General features: G+C 44.0%; 1 protein-coding gene across 2 annotated transcripts in view; it reads right to left on the bottom strand.

Annotated features, from left to right (window-relative positions):
- CPA6 (carboxypeptidase A6) overlaps positions 1–16557 on the bottom strand; it is a 224284-nt gene extending 207727 nt beyond the window's left edge. The window contains exons 1-2 of one of the 2 annotated variants that reach the window (XM_016152944.2): positions 16537–16557; positions 4446–4657 (exon numbers count right to left, since the gene is read on the bottom strand). In XM_016152944.2, the coding sequence (XP_016008430.2) occupies positions 4446–4561 (116 nt within the window). In that variant the 5' untranslated portion in view covers positions 4562–4657; positions 16537–16557. Of the gene's footprint in view, positions 1–4445; positions 4781–16536 lie in introns of those variants that run through there. The other variant, XM_016152943.2, reaches the window with a different exon arrangement.
- Positions 16558–16801: the final 244 nt, after the last annotated feature.

The raw sequence follows: 16801 nt of genomic DNA, 5'->3' as shown, positions 1-16801 counted from the left end.
CTCAGACTGAAAGGGGCCGCTCCAACCACTATGCCAGGACGGCAGGTGTGGACAGGGCCAGTCCCTGCCAGATCGGGCCAGTCTTGGGCAAAGAGCGATTTATGACCATCCTAGCGGAAGAGTTTTAACTGTCAACATAGGAGGTGACTCTCGGCTTCCTAGGGCCAGCTTGATCTCTTGTAGTCTAGTCCTCAGTTTCTAAAAGCTTAGAGCATTCAAAGGAAGCCACCATCAGATGATAGAAGAATTAACAGCTGCCCTCAGAGAGAGTGGGGACCAGCCAGAGAGGCCCTGCAGTTGAATCTGTTCAGCCTGCACTTCTCACCGTCCCCTTCCATTAAATACGTCACATACCAATTTCAGGCCCCTTTGCTCACAGGATTTCGAGGACCGAACTGATTTTTTAAAAAGAAGTCTTATCTCCTTTAAGTCTATTTCCTGAATCTCTATATCCTGTTTCCATGGATGACAAATAACTGGGGTGCGTGGGGGGTGGTGGCAGGTGAGGGACAGGAGGTGGGGATGTGGCTGCAGCATGGACAATGACTAATCAGAAAGGAACAGCTGGTCAGTGGCCATAAGCAGCCCTACACACACCTGTGGTCGTGAGAAAAAGGCTGAGTCTTCAGAGCTGTCCCCTTCAGGAAAGAGAAGATCTGAAAGGGGTCTTCCAGGAATGGAGGCCTGGGCAAGGAAGGAGGCATCGAGAAGCCTCGGATGCAGATCCAACACCAGAGGGTTAAGTCCCCGGGAGCAGTGCTGGTGGCACTGTCCCCCTCGCCCAGATACGGCAGGGCTGGACGGCCAAACAGGTGAGTCCCTGGAAGGCGTTTCCTCCCTTCTCGGCTCACCGAGGCCTAGTCAGTCCCCATCACAGCCTGTCATCCCCCACAACACTCACACCGTTAGGCGCGGGGGCTGTTTCCCTAACTAACCTGCAAGCTGTCAGAGGGTACTGGCTCTGTTGGTCAATGTTCTTGGCACAGAGTAGGCATTAGAATAACATGTGGTGAATGAATGAAGGCACAAACTCACAGCCGCTTTCTGTGCTATTTTTTGGTGTTTTCTGTTTTTTTGTTGGTTTTGGTTTTTGTTATTATTATTATTATTTTTAATATCCCTGTGGTCTCTGCCTGCTTTTTAAATAATGATTTACTCTCAGTGATCACCATGGAGATGGTGACTAAGATGAAACTTCCAATTTTACCTACATAATCTACTCCTTTCCTTTATTATCCCGAAACATCAGCTCCCTAAACAAGATTAAATATTCATTTTTTCTTAAAAGCGACTCTTTTCTATACTCGAATGGGTGGTGGCGTGAGAAGTACTGGTTTGGAGAGTTAGGCGGAGCTGGGTTAGAATCCCAGCTGTGGCCTTCCGACAACCTTGGGTTAGTTATCGATGAACTTGGGTGACTCCTTCTACACGTCATTTAGCTTATCTGTGACTCGGGGATACCAAACACATAAGGTTGTTATGGAAATTAATATTAAGCACATGTTTATAGCTATTTTGCCGTGCCGTTAAGTACTTAGTGCCAAAACCATGCAATATCCATGCTAATGCATTTAATCCTCACGAGAGTCTGGTGAAAAGGGTTCTAATATTTTCTCCATCATCCCAGAGGCTCAGCAGTTCTCGAAAAAACCATAGCTGCTAATTCCACGGCACTGCCAGAATGTGTCGCTTTATTGTCTTAGATCTGTTTTACCACCACGAGAAACAAAACTACGCTCACTTCATGTGATGCGGAAGATAGTTATGTTTTTTGCCCTCAACATCACAGTAGAATAAGCAGGCCTGACTCTCAGGAATACGAGATGAGGGCAGAAGAGAGAACAGAGTGATGTTGGATGCTGGAGTCCACTCACTGACGGACAGACGTTTGTTAGGGGAACGTCTGACTTGCCTTTGTAGCCCTCGAAGCCCTCTGATTGATGGCAGAGTATCAGTAAACATTATCTAAAGTCATTTTCCTCATTCCTTTTCTATGTGTTTTTATTCATTTATTGTTCTATGTAATTTTTAAATCGTGTAAAGGTATAATTTAATGTAGCTAGCAAAAAAACGTTTTAGCTTTTGTTATCAGACTTTCCTTTTAGTCTCGCCACAATTTTTTTTCCTGACACTTAAATCTGCCATTTACTAAGCATCTATTATACAATCGGCACGCTATGACTGTCACTTGTTTATGTAGAGAAGAGGATTGAGCTTAATAGCTGCTCTCTGGGGGACATGCCGGTCTACCCTGGATGTCCTATTTTTTATTCATGTGCAGAGTCCTGCAGATGACAATCCCATATTATCAGATTATATTATCAAGACCTATAAAAAATACTTACAGGAAAATGCAAGAAGTAGGGCTGCTCCATAATCATTAACAAAATAAAAACGAATTCCGTCAGGGATAAAAATGAGGTGGTTTAGAATCATAACTTCGGCTGGGTAACAAAAATAATGTTAAATACTATTCTACCACGTGGTGCCATCGGCTTCTTATTTACTGAATAATAACTAGACTTATAGCAAGTGGCTCCCGAGGAAAGAAAGCAAACTCTTCCCCAACCCACACAGCATTTGTCTTTGGTGATGAGAGAATGAGGTGTAGCTAATGCGGGGAAGTGAAAACTCCCCCGCTTTCGACGATGCGTGTGCCCAGAGACATTTCTGGCTTGAATGAAGTTCTAGGCTTCTGCTGTGATGGACAGGTAAGGTCGCCTTCTCCAGCTGCTCGCTGGTTAATTATACATCTGGGACTAACTTATTATGCGGCAGCCACAAAGAAAGCGGCAATTATTATTTTCACTGCAGTGCGACGGGAGAGTGTAACTTCCTCCAGAAAGGTTCCAGTTGCTGCAAATTCTAGAGGAAAACAGCACCCCCGTTGGCCTCGTTCCCTCTGCTAAGTGGTGCTCGGCGAAGTGCACACACCTGCTCAGCCGAAGCAGGACTGGGACTTGCCATTGAGCACCACACACGGAAATAATTACAGAGGGCCACAGCTGAGCGGAGGAGTGAGGTCCTGTCACGTGGCACATCTAAACCTGTGATATATGTTTATCACCTGGCCTGCATCAGCTAGGAGAGGCAGAGTAAATTCCTCCACAGCCTTAGCCCGGACCATCAGTCCTTAAACACGAGCTTCCTCATCCAGGTCACCAAGGGCGGTGACAAATGACAGGATGTAAAGCCTGAACCATGTGTGTCCCGGAGGCTGTAAAGCATCTCTCAGATGTTAACTCCTTTCTGTTTCCCGTGGGAACATCGAGGTGGAAAATTTGGGATTGCATTACCATCTCTGGACCCCACCTCAACCAAAGCCCCCGCCCCCTTAAAACTGAGGACATGTTTCTAAAATTTCCTCTGTAAGCACTGTATTCAGGGGGACTCTAAAGGCAGAGCCCAGATCCCTCAGGAGAGAAAGGGAAACACAACTCTCTTTTCCAGGATCGTGCTTATAAATTCTCTAAATTCCTAGAAAGAAGAATTTTGCTTTAAGTCTGTGGGCATCACCTGCTCCTAATCCAGATCTATATGCAAGCTCTCCTCACCTGGTAATTATTGAGGGACAAACTATTAAAAAAATATTTAAGACACCGGTTTCGCTCCTCTGTAAAAAGGAATCGAACTAGAGGAGCTGTTTAAGGTTCTTCCAGCTCTAAAACTCAGGAATGCCATGATTTCCAGATTCAAAGAACAACCCCCTGCAAATTCCAGCAAAGCACATGCTGTATATTTCATAGCAAGCCTTCAGTTTAAGAAGACGTGTGTAGTCACACACTGCTCTAGACACCCTGTGTCCCCTTAGGAGAGACAAACACACAGCACGCTAACCTCCAGAGGAAAAAAAAACAATTGTTCTTTTTTCCTTCTTTGTTTCTACCTTCAGAAGAACACCCATAATTTTACAGTTAGCTACTTTTATTCTGCTTCTTTGAGTTGACCCATTTACTTCCCTCAGATATGAAAATTTATCTAATAACCATGCTGTGGACTAACAAGCACCAAATAAAAAAAATACTCACTCCCTAAATTAATCACCGGAGAATTTCAACCCACTGCTCCTGCATACAATTCTAAAAGAGAAGCTTTACTTTTCAGGTCATAATTCACGTGGTATACGGCAGCATCCTTCCCACCGAGTTTCAACCAAGGTAAATACTGGCCTCAGCTGCTACAAAGACAGAACCCCCTTGGACAGTGGACCACGGCGAGGTGGCACTAAGGAGTGTGAACAGCTAGACTGGTGCCCACTGCTTTCTCTCAGAGAGCTAAACCGACAAGCGGAGAGCTCGCGTCCATCTCATCGTAGGTGGCCAGGAGAGTGTACAGACTCACCCAGACACCCTGGAACAGAAACACGGAGGCGCGCTCAGTGCCCAGACCAGCCCCGCATCCAACTGAAAGCCAGCCACGCAGGGCACGAGGGTCGCTCCACTTACCCGGCATAGCGGTTGCTGTAAAGGCGGCCGTGCCCTGGTTGCAGGATCTTCAAAAGGAGCAAGCAAAGAGGCAGAGAAGCTGCTGTCTGGCTCCTGGGCTTCCCGAGGAACTTCATAGCGTTGTTACAGCGAGGAGCTGGAAGTTAGTTCCAGCAGTCACGGGAGGCTGGAGGTGGCTCACGGCACCCCCTCCACGCACACGCACTCAGGGGCTGTGGGAGGGGGTGGGGGAGAAGGGTTGGGAATGAGCAAAATGTGACACTTCTTTCCAGACACAGGATAAAAAAAAAGTTTAAGCAGCAGAGGAAGGAAAGTTGCTTTAAGACTTGGTCTTGGGAGAGAAGCAGCAGCTCACACAGCCCAGCCCGGCAGCTGAGCCCTCTGCTTGGCCAGCCTGCCCTGCAAGGGGCTGGGCTCCCCCGTGCTGACTCATGGCAGGGGTTCGCTGGGTGCCGCTTCCTTGGCTAACTCCTGCTTTTTACTTTTTATTTTTTATTTTTTTGGCGGGGAGGCTTTGCTTCTCAACTTTAGTCTCCTAACTTTTTTTGGACACCCTTTCTCCTATTACCGTCTAGAGCAGAGGACCCTAACCTGATTGCAAAGGATTGATTTATTTGAGGATGAGCTAAACACACAGTCATGGAACATTCCTGGCTTAAGGTCTTGATCCGTCGTGACAAATTTCTACAGGGATTCCACATCCTGAAATGCACAGCGAAGAGTCTTGACAGACGCAGGGGCAAGCTGGGGGTTCCTGGATGTGAACAGCTAGTCTCGGTCCCCACGTACCTGCACCCGCATGAGGCCACCACCTCTCTGGGCCTCAGGAGACTGTTGCAGCCAATCCACGCCAGCAGCGCCCAGGCCTGCGGCTGTGCCGGAGGGGCCCGTAGGGAACAGGAGGCCTCCGTGTGCTCTGCCACCTTTGCTGCACATTTGGAACCACTTAGGGAGCCATACACTGACATCAGAGTTCCGGGGGCGGGACAGGCAGTGCAGCAGCTCCTCAGGTGTTCCAAAGTTCAGCCGCCACGCGGGTCCCGGGCAGGCCTCTCGGACTGTAACCTGCATGCAGATCACCTGGGGAGCCTGTTAAAACGCGGCTTCCCACGTGGCAGGTCGGGGCCGCAGCTGGAGAGTCTGCATGTCTGGCGAGCTCGCGGGTGCTGCTCATACTGCTGATCCTTGGGCCTTGGAATAGTGAGGCTCTAGAATGAGGTCTGGCTTTTCTTCTCTCTCTCTCTCTCAAGGCCAAGGCTGGAGCAAACCAATTCCACTCGTGTTCCCCACATCGGTGTGGAAGAAGGCTTTTTTTTTTTTTTTTTTTTTTTTACATCCAGTTAGAACCACCTAAACACCAAAACGCCCACTGGGGGCACGTGTTTTGCTCTCGTAAATAAGAACGGTGTCACCTCAGGTGGCTGCTGTCATCCCGCACGTCACATCCTGGTCGTATTCTAGAAGACAGTGCGAGCCAGCGTCTCTCTATCACACTCACTCATACGCTTTTCAAATTCCCCGAGGAGTCATGGCCAAGAAGAACTCCCGTACTCTCCCATGGCATGGCCGGAGCACCCGTCAGAAGCTCGGATCTTTCCCCACGTTCTCTACCTGGGGAGCGGAACCAAACACACAGGAGTCTGGCCCATAACGGCCGAAATGATCTTCATTTGAAATGATCCTCTGAAGTTGTCCTCAGCTCCCGCAGGGTTAGTTTAGTTAACCTCTCCTCCCTGTCCGTGCCCCTAACATCTGCTATGCTCTCTGTTGCAGAGCAGCGTAGCACGTCGCGTTTAAGTATTCGCCTGGTTTCCTCACAAGGCTGCCTTCTCCGTGAATGCAGAACTGTCGCCCTTTCGTCTTGGCACACACTTTCTTGTGTCTCCTAGAGGGATCACTGAAGAATGATCAACAGCGTTTGTTGAGTGAATGATGAACCCGGGAGGGGATTCATTCAACAAGCATTTACTGTGTGGCTTCTGTATCCAGGTAGAGCAGGGGTCCCCATCCCTCGGGCCATGGACTGGTACCGGTCTGTGGCTTGTTAGGAACCGGGCCGCACAGCAGGAGGTGAGCGGCAGGCAACCGAGCGAAGCTCTGTCTGTGTTTGCGGCCGCTCCCAGCGCCGGCTTCACCGCCTCAGCTCCGCCTCAGATCATCAGGCATTAGGCTCTCATAGGAGCACTGGTCTCTGGTGCCAGAAAGGTTGGGAACCTCTATCTGACAGAGGAAAGGACGTCTGGGCGGCAGAGAGTTCTACAAATTCCCTTGAGGACTGGAAGTTTCCAGTTCTGTTCGGATATGTTGCTGTTTTCTTCCTGACTTCACGGCCTAGAGCTTTGGTCTCTGTACACCGCTGAGGCTGCTCTGCAAGACTCACAGCAAGGCTTCCCGGGGCCTTTTTGACGAGGCCAAGAAAGCCTATATAACAGCCAGTGAACTGTTGAAATAAGAGGTTCCTGTGTAAATAAAACGCTTCATCTCCTTGCATTTCATTAAGTCGGAACAATGTATAAATCTGTCATATTATATCACAGCATTAAACTAGGAATGTTAAGTCTCTGCCTGGGGTTTCAGCTCATCCTCAAATCATTCTGAAGGATTAGATCCAGCGAGCGTGTTCAGCAAAGTCTCTCCAGACCCTGAGACCCAGGTAATAATTTGCTGGACCATCAAATATGCAAGAGACCCTGGCAGCATCCTATAACCTTCCTAAAAAATTCAGATCAAAGAGAGGTTTTTAAACAATGGAAGCCATTCCTAGCGATCTTTCTCTGCTTTTCTAAGGACTAGGTAATCTGATCAAACTCCTCTTGGAGTAGATAAGCGCCCATAAAATGAGTGATAAATGGAGTCCATTTACCAAGTGGGAGAAGAGAACAGTTTTACAGATGAATTCAAAGATAAAAGACCCGTTTTTAAGACACCGAGAGGGAGTGAATTATTAAACCAGTTAGAGATTTGGAGATGGGAAGATAAGAATTTCTATTTATTGACTATGCCTTTGTCATATTTTAGTGCAAAGGTGAGCTTTATTGAAAGAAATATTACCCTGCAGAGAAAAAAAGGAAACTACAGTCGGGAGAGGAAAACGTCATCCTCGATGTGGGTTGTTGATGATTAGAGAATTTGTAATGTCCCTTCTAGATCTGAAAGGCTATGGTACCATGGGGGCAGATTTCATAAGTGTGTGAGTGAGAGCCATGTAGATTTATTTGGGTAAAGATATCTGGAGAAGGCAAACAAGTGAAATTGCACGTTGCCATCCAGGGGACTCCCCCCCACCCCCACCCCCACCCCATCGGCCTCCCAACTGGTTCCTCACCGCGTTATAATAACACACAGACTTGTGGCCTGTCAGATCTTTTTTTTTTTTTTTTTTTTATGGCTTTCTGCCACTGTTTCAACCTGTGAGAAAACAACAAATGTAGAGCCAGGCGACTGGCTCCTGCGGACCCGGCCGGTCAGTGAAGAACGTTCGGGAGCTTCCTGCAACAAGCCTTGCGAATGATGCCCTCAGCCGTCCTCTTCAGCACCGTCCGCTGCTCCTTCCCGCCCCTGCGCCTTTAATCTCTCCTTTGTCAACCATCCGTATCTCTGCCATGCTTATCCGCAAGCTTCTTCCCTTCTTTTTACATTTTCTTTTTCCAGGCTTTTCGAAAGCTCACTTTGAATCCTGGCGATGTGCTTTCCATCCCTGCCGCCCTTAAAGATCGTGGGTGCCGTCCAGGTGGAACGCCCTTTGTCTTCACCCCGCTCCACGTCTGCCTGGTTTCTAAGGCTGTTTGCCTCCCGCTGTTTGAAACTCTCTTCTTTCGTGGGTCAGGGACATGGTCCTCCCCCGTTCCTGTCTTCCCCAGGGTTCTTTCTATTTTCTTTGCCTGCTTAAAAAGTAGATGCTTTATGGGGCTCTGTGTTTGGCCCTCTCCCCTTCTTGAAGCACTGTTGTCAGATATGGGCTGGAAGTTTCACGGGAGAGGCTGACTTGAGCTGGCTCCTGAGGGGATGGGAGGATTTGGCTGGGTAGAGGTAGGAAGGATGGGTAGAGGTGGCCATTGTGGTCAAGGAGATATTGTAAACTAACCCAGAGGATATGGTCCCTGACTTTGTGACGCTTGGTGCTGGTGAAGGAGCCAGGCAGAGAAACACATAGTTGCACTCGGTGGTTCAATTAATTAGAGGCAAACAAATCACAGACGCTGTGATAGAAATTTAAGGGGAAGCAGATCACATATGTAGGGGGTTCTGAGGAAGTGAACGTTTAAACCAAACAGGAGAAGGCGCCAGCTGTGCCAGGAAAAGGGTGGCAGTGGTGGCCAGGTGGGAGGGAGGGGTGGAGACAAGACCACTGCAGGCCGGGGGAACAGCACATACCAAGGAATGCAAAGAAGTCCTTAAGTCCTGTCCTTAAGTCCTTACGTCCTATCCTCAAGTCAAGACAGGATAAAGAGTGACATTTGGGCTCCTCAGTTTGGCATCCACTCACGGTCTTGAGAACTTTCATTTTCATCTTGTCAATATTCTATGTATAGTCCGTATCTTTTCCTTCCTCTGGGTTTGCTTACAATGTTTCCTTGACAATAATGGCCATCTGCGTCCAGCCTTCCTATCCTCTATTCAGCCAAATCCTTCTGACCCTTCAGGACCCAGCTCAAGTCAGTTACTTCGATAAAACTGTTCCAGTCCATTCTATCCCCAATGCTCACCTTCTCGGAACAGACAGCATTCATTCATGCACACCCTATGTTCTAGCGTGTACTGACACTTAGTTCAGTGTTACTGTACGGTAAACTCTGTCATGCACAGGGTCTGGGGGACAGCTGAGCCCACAGTTGATATCCACTGTCAAGGCTGCTAGATTGCCGTTCAGCCTAGTGCTCAGACGACCTTGCAGCTGTTAGGGGAGGCTTTGTCCAGAACCCAGACTGCACCCTTGTCCTCGGCCAGGTCTCTCGCAAACAGAGTCTTGCTCACTCAGATGAAAGAGCAATTTGAAGAGCAAGTGTAGTTGCTGCACAAGCCTATTATTATATTCGTAGGCCCTTGTAATTATGTTACAAAGATGTTTTATAGACTCTACAGAGCAAAACCCAAGTATTTTGATGTGGGAAGGTGGGAATGAAGAGTTCTACCACTGATCCTGAGACGCAGGAGAGACTTCCCCGCCTTCTCCCGCTCTGCTTTTTCTTCTTTCTCTCCCTCCCACTTTCCCTGACTTCCTGATACGTATCTCCAAGGCCCTTATGAAGAACTAAGGTAGGGAAAACATAGTAGATAAAAACACTGTAAAGATAACTATTTCAAATGACAAAGAAGGATACCATTTGTGACATCGTTTTAAAATGAGAATTAAGAGAAATTTGAGATAGGTGGAGCATGAGACGGAGATTTAAAAAGTTTGATTAGAATAAAGTTGAAAGCAATATTAAAGAAAATGACTAAAAGACGACTTCCCATTTGCTTAAGGCAGTGGAGATGATGAAAAAAAAAAGACAAAGCAATGTAATGACAGAAAAGACTCAGATGTAAATAAAACTTTTACCCAAAACACTAAGTAGAGGGCAAAGTCTAGATATAACAAAAATCAAAAGGGTGGGTATGGAATGCAACCAGTCTGAAGAAAGGAAAAGCGCCTTGAGGAACGAGAGAGGTCAGACAGGTAGTAACGTCTCCCCTTCAGACATATTAGACACTCGCAAAGGCGAGGAGACTGTCATCCGGTGCCGAAGGACAGAGCAAGTAAATAAAAAACAAAGGAGCTCTGTTCCTCATGGGCTCTAGGGATAAATGACTGTACTTTGAAAGTTTCTAAAATTCCAAGAAAATAGGGAACATGAATAAAACTTTCAATGTGCTACAATTTAAGAAAAGTAGTCTCGCAGAAACAAACTCAAACATTTGAAGCATCCAAGTTCATATAATTAAGGTAAACTTTTGGCAAATAAGACTAGTTGAATGATTTTGATATAATAAAAAAAGGCATTTTTTTTTCTGATTTACCAACGTTAAGTGTAACATAAAAGCACATTTTAGAATTATATTCGGACATGTTTTCTCTAAGCATATACAACTGTACTGGTTGGTTATAAAAAAATGTGAATTTGTGCACAACTAAATCAAATCACTCTTTATTTCAATAGGAGTCATGTTGGTAGTATGTCAGCTTGAAGATAATTTCAAGATCTTTAAGCAACTTAGTCAAAAGACAGATATCAAATTTAAAAATGCACAAAGGATCTGAATAGACATTTCTCTAAGGAATATATACAAATGACCAATGAGTACACAAAAATGATCAACACCGTTAGTCATTAGGTAATTACAGATCGAAACCGCAATGAGATACCACCTCATGCTAGGATGGCTGTCGTCTAAGACAGACGATAATGAGTGTTGGTGAGAATATAGAGAACCTTCAGGCGTCGCTGATACGAATGTAAAATAATGCAGCTGCTGAAGAAAACAGGTTTGCAGTTCCTCGAAAATTAGATGTAGAGTTACCATATTATCCAGAAATTCCACTCCTGGGTTTCACTCAAGAAAATTCAATCATACTTTCCTACCAAAGCTCGCACACAAATGTTCCTACTAGCATTGTTCATGACAGCCCAGTACAAACAACCCATATGTCCACCAGCTGATGAACAGATAAACTAAATGTGGTATATGCATCCAATGGAATATTATTTGCCCATAAAAAGGAAAGAAATACTGGTTTTTGCTGCAGCAAGGATGAACTTTGAAAACATTAGGCTAAGTAAAAGAAGCCAGACACAAAAGGCCACATGTTGTATGATCACAATTATAGGAAATGCCCAGAATAGGTACAACATATACACATAAAGTATATTATCAGTTGCCAAGAGTGGGAGAAAGGGAGGAATGGGAGAGCGAATGCTCACGGATATGAGGTCTTCTTACAGAGGAGATGAAAATGTTCTGGAATTGGATAATGATTATGATACATCTTGTGACTATACTAAATACTGAATTGTACACATATTTAGAGTGAATTTTATGGTATGTGAATTCTTTCTCAATTAAAAAAAAAATCTTTAGGGAACTTGAAACCTTAGACTGATTTAACTAAACTAATTAATGGTTAATTGTGGATACCTAAATTATTTCTAAATAAGACAGAATACAGACACATTGATTACTAAACATCTTTTTATGTTTGCATGCTCCTGCTTTTAACATGCTGCAGGTAGGTGCATCTTTGGTTAGTTTTTGCCACGTTCAGAAAGTATATAAGGCTGTAGCAAGTATGTGTCTGCAGAGAGTTGCGTTATGTGTATTTATGAGTTCTACTTGCTGGTTAAAATGCTGATTTGTGGCAAACAGTTTTCCATTATCTACCTCCAAATTTTCTCTGTGAAATATAAATTAGTCATTTTGTTTAAAAGTTATAATTAACATATAATTAATATTGGTTGTTAAAACTATTCTAGGAGCAACAGTGACAGAGAAAATACAATAAATGTTCTTCTATTTTTCAAGGAAAAGAGTAGCTTTTTCTTAAAACAGTACCTCTCTCTCGCTCTCGCTCTCTCTCTCTCTCTCTCTCTCTCTCTCTCTCTCTTCCTCCCTCCCTCTCTCTTGTTCTTCAAACTGATTAAAACTTACTAAGGACTCAAAAAAAAAAAAACTTATTAATACTCTAAAGAGTTCGTTTCTGTGGTTTATAGTTACTGATATTAACTGTACTGGAATTGAAACAGAGAACTTTCAAAAACATTTATTTACTCATTTGAAGATAGTGAAGATGAAAGCTTTGTATGCTAATAGCATCTTATGAAATTAGTTTTTGCGGTCTTGCGAGATTTATCCAAAAGCACCAGTATGTTCCAGAATATTAAAATCCACAATGAAAGGCAAAGCTTGGAATGTAAATTTTATTTGCCTTGGTTCATAATACCCGAGTCTGAAAAGCTACGGAATGTGTTTAATAGCTTAGCAAAGTTTGCTCAATGTGATGAGATTGCTTCCTTGGTTTGCTGTTTATTGCTTTCCTTTGCAATATGAGGTGTTAATCTTTACATGTCATCTGCCTGCATAGCAAAGATTGTCTTATCAGAGTAACTTTCTGTGCTTTATGTTGACTTTATTACATCCTGGATTATTTAAGAAAACAAGAAGAAAAGAGAAGAACAAAGAATCCTCACTTTTGAAAGAACTAACATTTTACAATTATGTCACCTTCTAGGTTTATTTAAAAATATTTTTTTCTGTTACTTCAATTAAGTAGGTAACAAGTACTGTTTCTCGGGCTTCCGTGGTTTTATCTTAATCAAGTGTCTAAATCACCCCTGATAATATTTTTTATTTTTATCTCTCAAGTCAACCTTCAATATAGAAAAAAAAAAATAACAAAGTAGAACTTTCAGCATAACTTTTGCACCTAAAAGTTATTTTGCAGGAGTCTTCTGGGGAATTTATGATTCCCCAGAAGACTCCTGCAAAATCATAGACTTGTTCTTCTACCTTGTAAAGCACTAGAAATAATTAGATTTTTTAAAAAATCTATATTCCGATTGATGTGTTGCCTGTGATGAGTTGAAAAATCAAAAGAGATGCTTATTCTCTCCTAGGTAAAACTTTTATAAGGAAAATATTATTGACACAAATATTTCAGAAATTGCATCCTCTATGGGAAGTTTCTAGGGATTTGTCATTAACAGCAGAGTATTGTTAGTCATACATTTCAGTCATTATTTTAAATGCTTATCGTCCACAAACTCATTCTTCATTTGAATCTCTATCTTCCAGGCCAGTGGCTCTTGGCTCTCAGCTGGGGATGTACATCGAATGTAGGTACAACATCTTATAAAAATACAGATGCCTAAACTCTGCTTCAGGCTTACTAAATCTCTTTACTTGATACTCTTGGGATAGCCTTAGTCTATGCTTTACACATTGTCGCTATGCTATTATGCCGCAGGATTATTAGTTATATATCAACATTATTTCCTATGTGAAGTAAGTTCATCTAATTGTACAATTCTGATGCGACATGCACTGACTTCTTTGAAAATAGGCTTAATCACGGTCCGTACAGACATTCCACTGAAGCGTTCGGAAACGGCTTTATTATCCTGATTCTCATGCCATGCGTACGACTGCATTTGCTTGTCAGCTGCATCATTCCTGTTACATGAACTCTCTCTCATCAGACCCTTCACATTTGGAAATCATCAGTAACAAATAACCCACCACTATTTGAATCTCCGTCATCTACAGGCACTTCTTTTCTCGGCGCTGATGCTTTTGTGCTGTGCGCGTGACGATTCGAAGTCATGACAATGACGGAAGACGGCGAGATGGCCCACGCCGGCGCAGGAGCAGTGCTCCCGGGCCTCGTTTTCTGCTGCCCTGCTCCCTCTCCTTTTCTTCCCCACCGCAAAGTGCTCCGCATTAACTGGCCTTCTTAGTCCTTTTTCTCCCTTATGTGGGGACGTTCTTCCCTGCCCATTTCTTTCCTTTCTTATGTCTCCCGCTCCCAGCCATGAGTTCTTTATTATTCTATCTGCCTCTTCTCTGATCAGGGCTCCTACCATCTCAACGCCCCGCACCTCCACCCCACACCCCACCTCCCCCACCCCCATCCTGTCAGAGCTCTCCCCTCCAATTCCCCTCCGGCTGTGTCCACATTCCCTTCGGTGTGAACTCCTCATTGCATCATAAGCAAACTGTTTGTCAAGGATGCTTTCTAACTCCATTTTACCTGCCCGCTAGAGCAGAAAACGTGCCCGCAAAACGCTGTGGAACGGGTTGAGAATTGCACACATGGGATAGTCCCAAATGGAAAATCAATCTGCCACGACCCTGAGTGCTCTGAGTGCTTTTCTGAATTAAAGGGAAGCATCAAATGTCCAACCAGAACTTCAACACCAAAGTTAACAGCTGGTGCATAAAGACTCTCTCAGAGCCTCCTGTTATCTGAGTTAGGCTTTCCTTTATTGAACTTTATTTGAAACGTGCAACTTGGCATTAAACTCACAGCTGTGAGATTTCTAGGCGGGAGAAAAAATAGTCTGGATAGAGTTACATCAGCTACAGAAGAAATAAAACCTATCTGTGATCTTAATTCTTCGAGAAGCCTGAAGTGATGGCAGGAACGTTTTCAGAACGGCTTGGAAGGCATCACTACCAATTATCACTGAGGCCGAGGGTGACTCTCCCCCAGCTCTTTTCAGTCTGTGCGTTTGGGCTTTGCCTACCGTTTGGAAGTGTAAGTCTCACTCGGAGACATTTTCTCTGCCTCTCCTCAGCAGTCGCTGAGCAGAACTAAAGACCTACTTAATTTTGGTATGAGGACCAAAATTTTTGGTGCATCAAATGAGGATAAACTGACGTAATTACTCTTACCAGAGCAGCTCTTGAGTAAAGATTCTCAGGTTCTCCCAACATGCAGCGAAGCTTGGAAATCATTGTTCTAAGTGACTCGTCGATAGCAATTCACTCTTGGCTGTTACCGCTCAGAGTTATCAGACTATCCCAGATCACGTGGGTTGGTCTAGCCAGTTCTCGGTGCTCATCTTGCACGTCACAGATGATAACGCATCGTCCTTAATATATATATACGTTTTCACTTGTCTTCCAGGATGCTACACGTCCGATGTCACTTCCGCCTTGTTCCCGTTTACAGCTTCTCTGCTTCTTCCTGTGCCCCTAACGCGGGTGTGCTCCAGAAGTCAGTCCTTGATCTTCTCGTGTGTTACATTTAACACGTTGGACGATCTCATCCAATCTCACGGCTGAAAATACCATGACGTGCTGACAATGCCTGTATTCCCATATTTATATTTTTAGCTCCAAATTTTCTCCTAAATTTCTGATTTCTAAATTCAACTCCTTATCCGATATCTCTACTTGGATGTCTAAAGGTCATAAGATGACAGGTCCAAAACAGGACATATGGGTTCAGTCTAACTGCCCCTCCAAACTTACTCCTTCTACAGACATGTCCATTTCAATGGATGGCAACTCCATTCTTCAAGTCGCTTGGATTAAAAAGAATCATTCCTAATGACTGTTTCTCTGAGCACATCGAATGTGTCAAGAAACCCTGTTGGCTCTGTTCTGGAAAGTATCGCCAGAATCCAGCCACTTCTGACCACTTTCGCTGACACCGCCTGCTCTGAGTCCCCGTCATCGCTCGCCTGGATTATTTCAGGCACCTCCTCACTTGTCATGCTGCCCTGTGGTCTCGTCTCAATCCGGCCACTGGAGTGGTTCTTAAAGACACAATGGAAGCACGAAGTTGTAATAAGACTTGGGAAAGTTAATAATTTGGCAAATCTCAGTTTTATCATCGATAACATTATATATAATATAATACCCACCTCATAGGATCATTCTGAAGATAAAGCAAACAAAGCCTCATATATTTGCCTTTTGAACTAGTATCTAAAATTTTCTATTTCCATTTTATCAATTTTGGATGCAATCTCACACTAGTATGGGAAAAAAGGCAAACATCTATTAAAGCACTTGTTCTGTAATTAATGAATTAATCGTGCAGTGGAGATTTATGTGTCTTCTTGGTGTTCATTTAGGTCATTCATTGACAACATTATGGGAAAGAGCTATACCAGATACAAACCCCTGAACCATCTTTCTAAGTGGATTCTTACCTATATTTAGTATTACTCAACCATTCATGAATTCACTTACATTGAGCATGCAAATATGCCCTTGGTTCATGAAAATTTTGAGAAGTTTTAAGACAGCGTCGCTAAAATCCTGGCATAGTATCTGTGCCAACTCCTCTGCTGGTTAGTTGAGTAAGTCTTTAGTGAACGAGTTTGGCTTCTATGGAGCGTCTGATGACCTCATTGTTTCCTAAGTATTGGCCAGGCATAAGCCATTTTAGGATTGCGCTAGACAGAGGTATGAAGTTTATTCTTTGGTAGCTTCTTGTGTTTACCTATTGAAAGAGAGAGATTTTTTTTTTCTCTCTTAGGTCTTAAGATTCTTTAGCGCTGTGATTTCTCACTAGTAATCTTGTTGGGTCCTTGATTGCACCTGCACACTTCTTTTTGACCCTCAAATACAGTTTTTCTTGGTCTGAATGTCTGACAGCACTCACCTTGACCAAGTTCTTTTTGACTCTCCTCTGTGTCCCTGGTTCTCTCGTGATGATGCTCGTCCTGTCTGTGCAGCTGAAAATCATTCTTCGCCATTGACAAGGTAGAAGTTGTGAACATTGCCAGAAAATTTCATTCTCTCAGTTTTTTTAAGGCATCTGTTTCGATATGAAATGAGAAGTGTTGTTTTCCGATATGATGACAGATTTAATTTCACATAGACAAATTTTATGTTTTTCCCTATAAATATACATTTTTTTTTCATTA

This window comes from Rousettus aegyptiacus, unplaced genomic scaffold (genome assembly GCF_014176215.1).
Source record: "Rousettus aegyptiacus isolate mRouAeg1 unplaced genomic scaffold, mRouAeg1.p scaffold_m13_p_15, whole genome shotgun sequence".
Taxonomy (NCBI): domain Eukaryota; kingdom Metazoa; phylum Chordata; class Mammalia; order Chiroptera; family Pteropodidae; genus Rousettus; species Rousettus aegyptiacus.
This window is presented reverse-complemented; position numbering and strand designations above follow the sequence as displayed.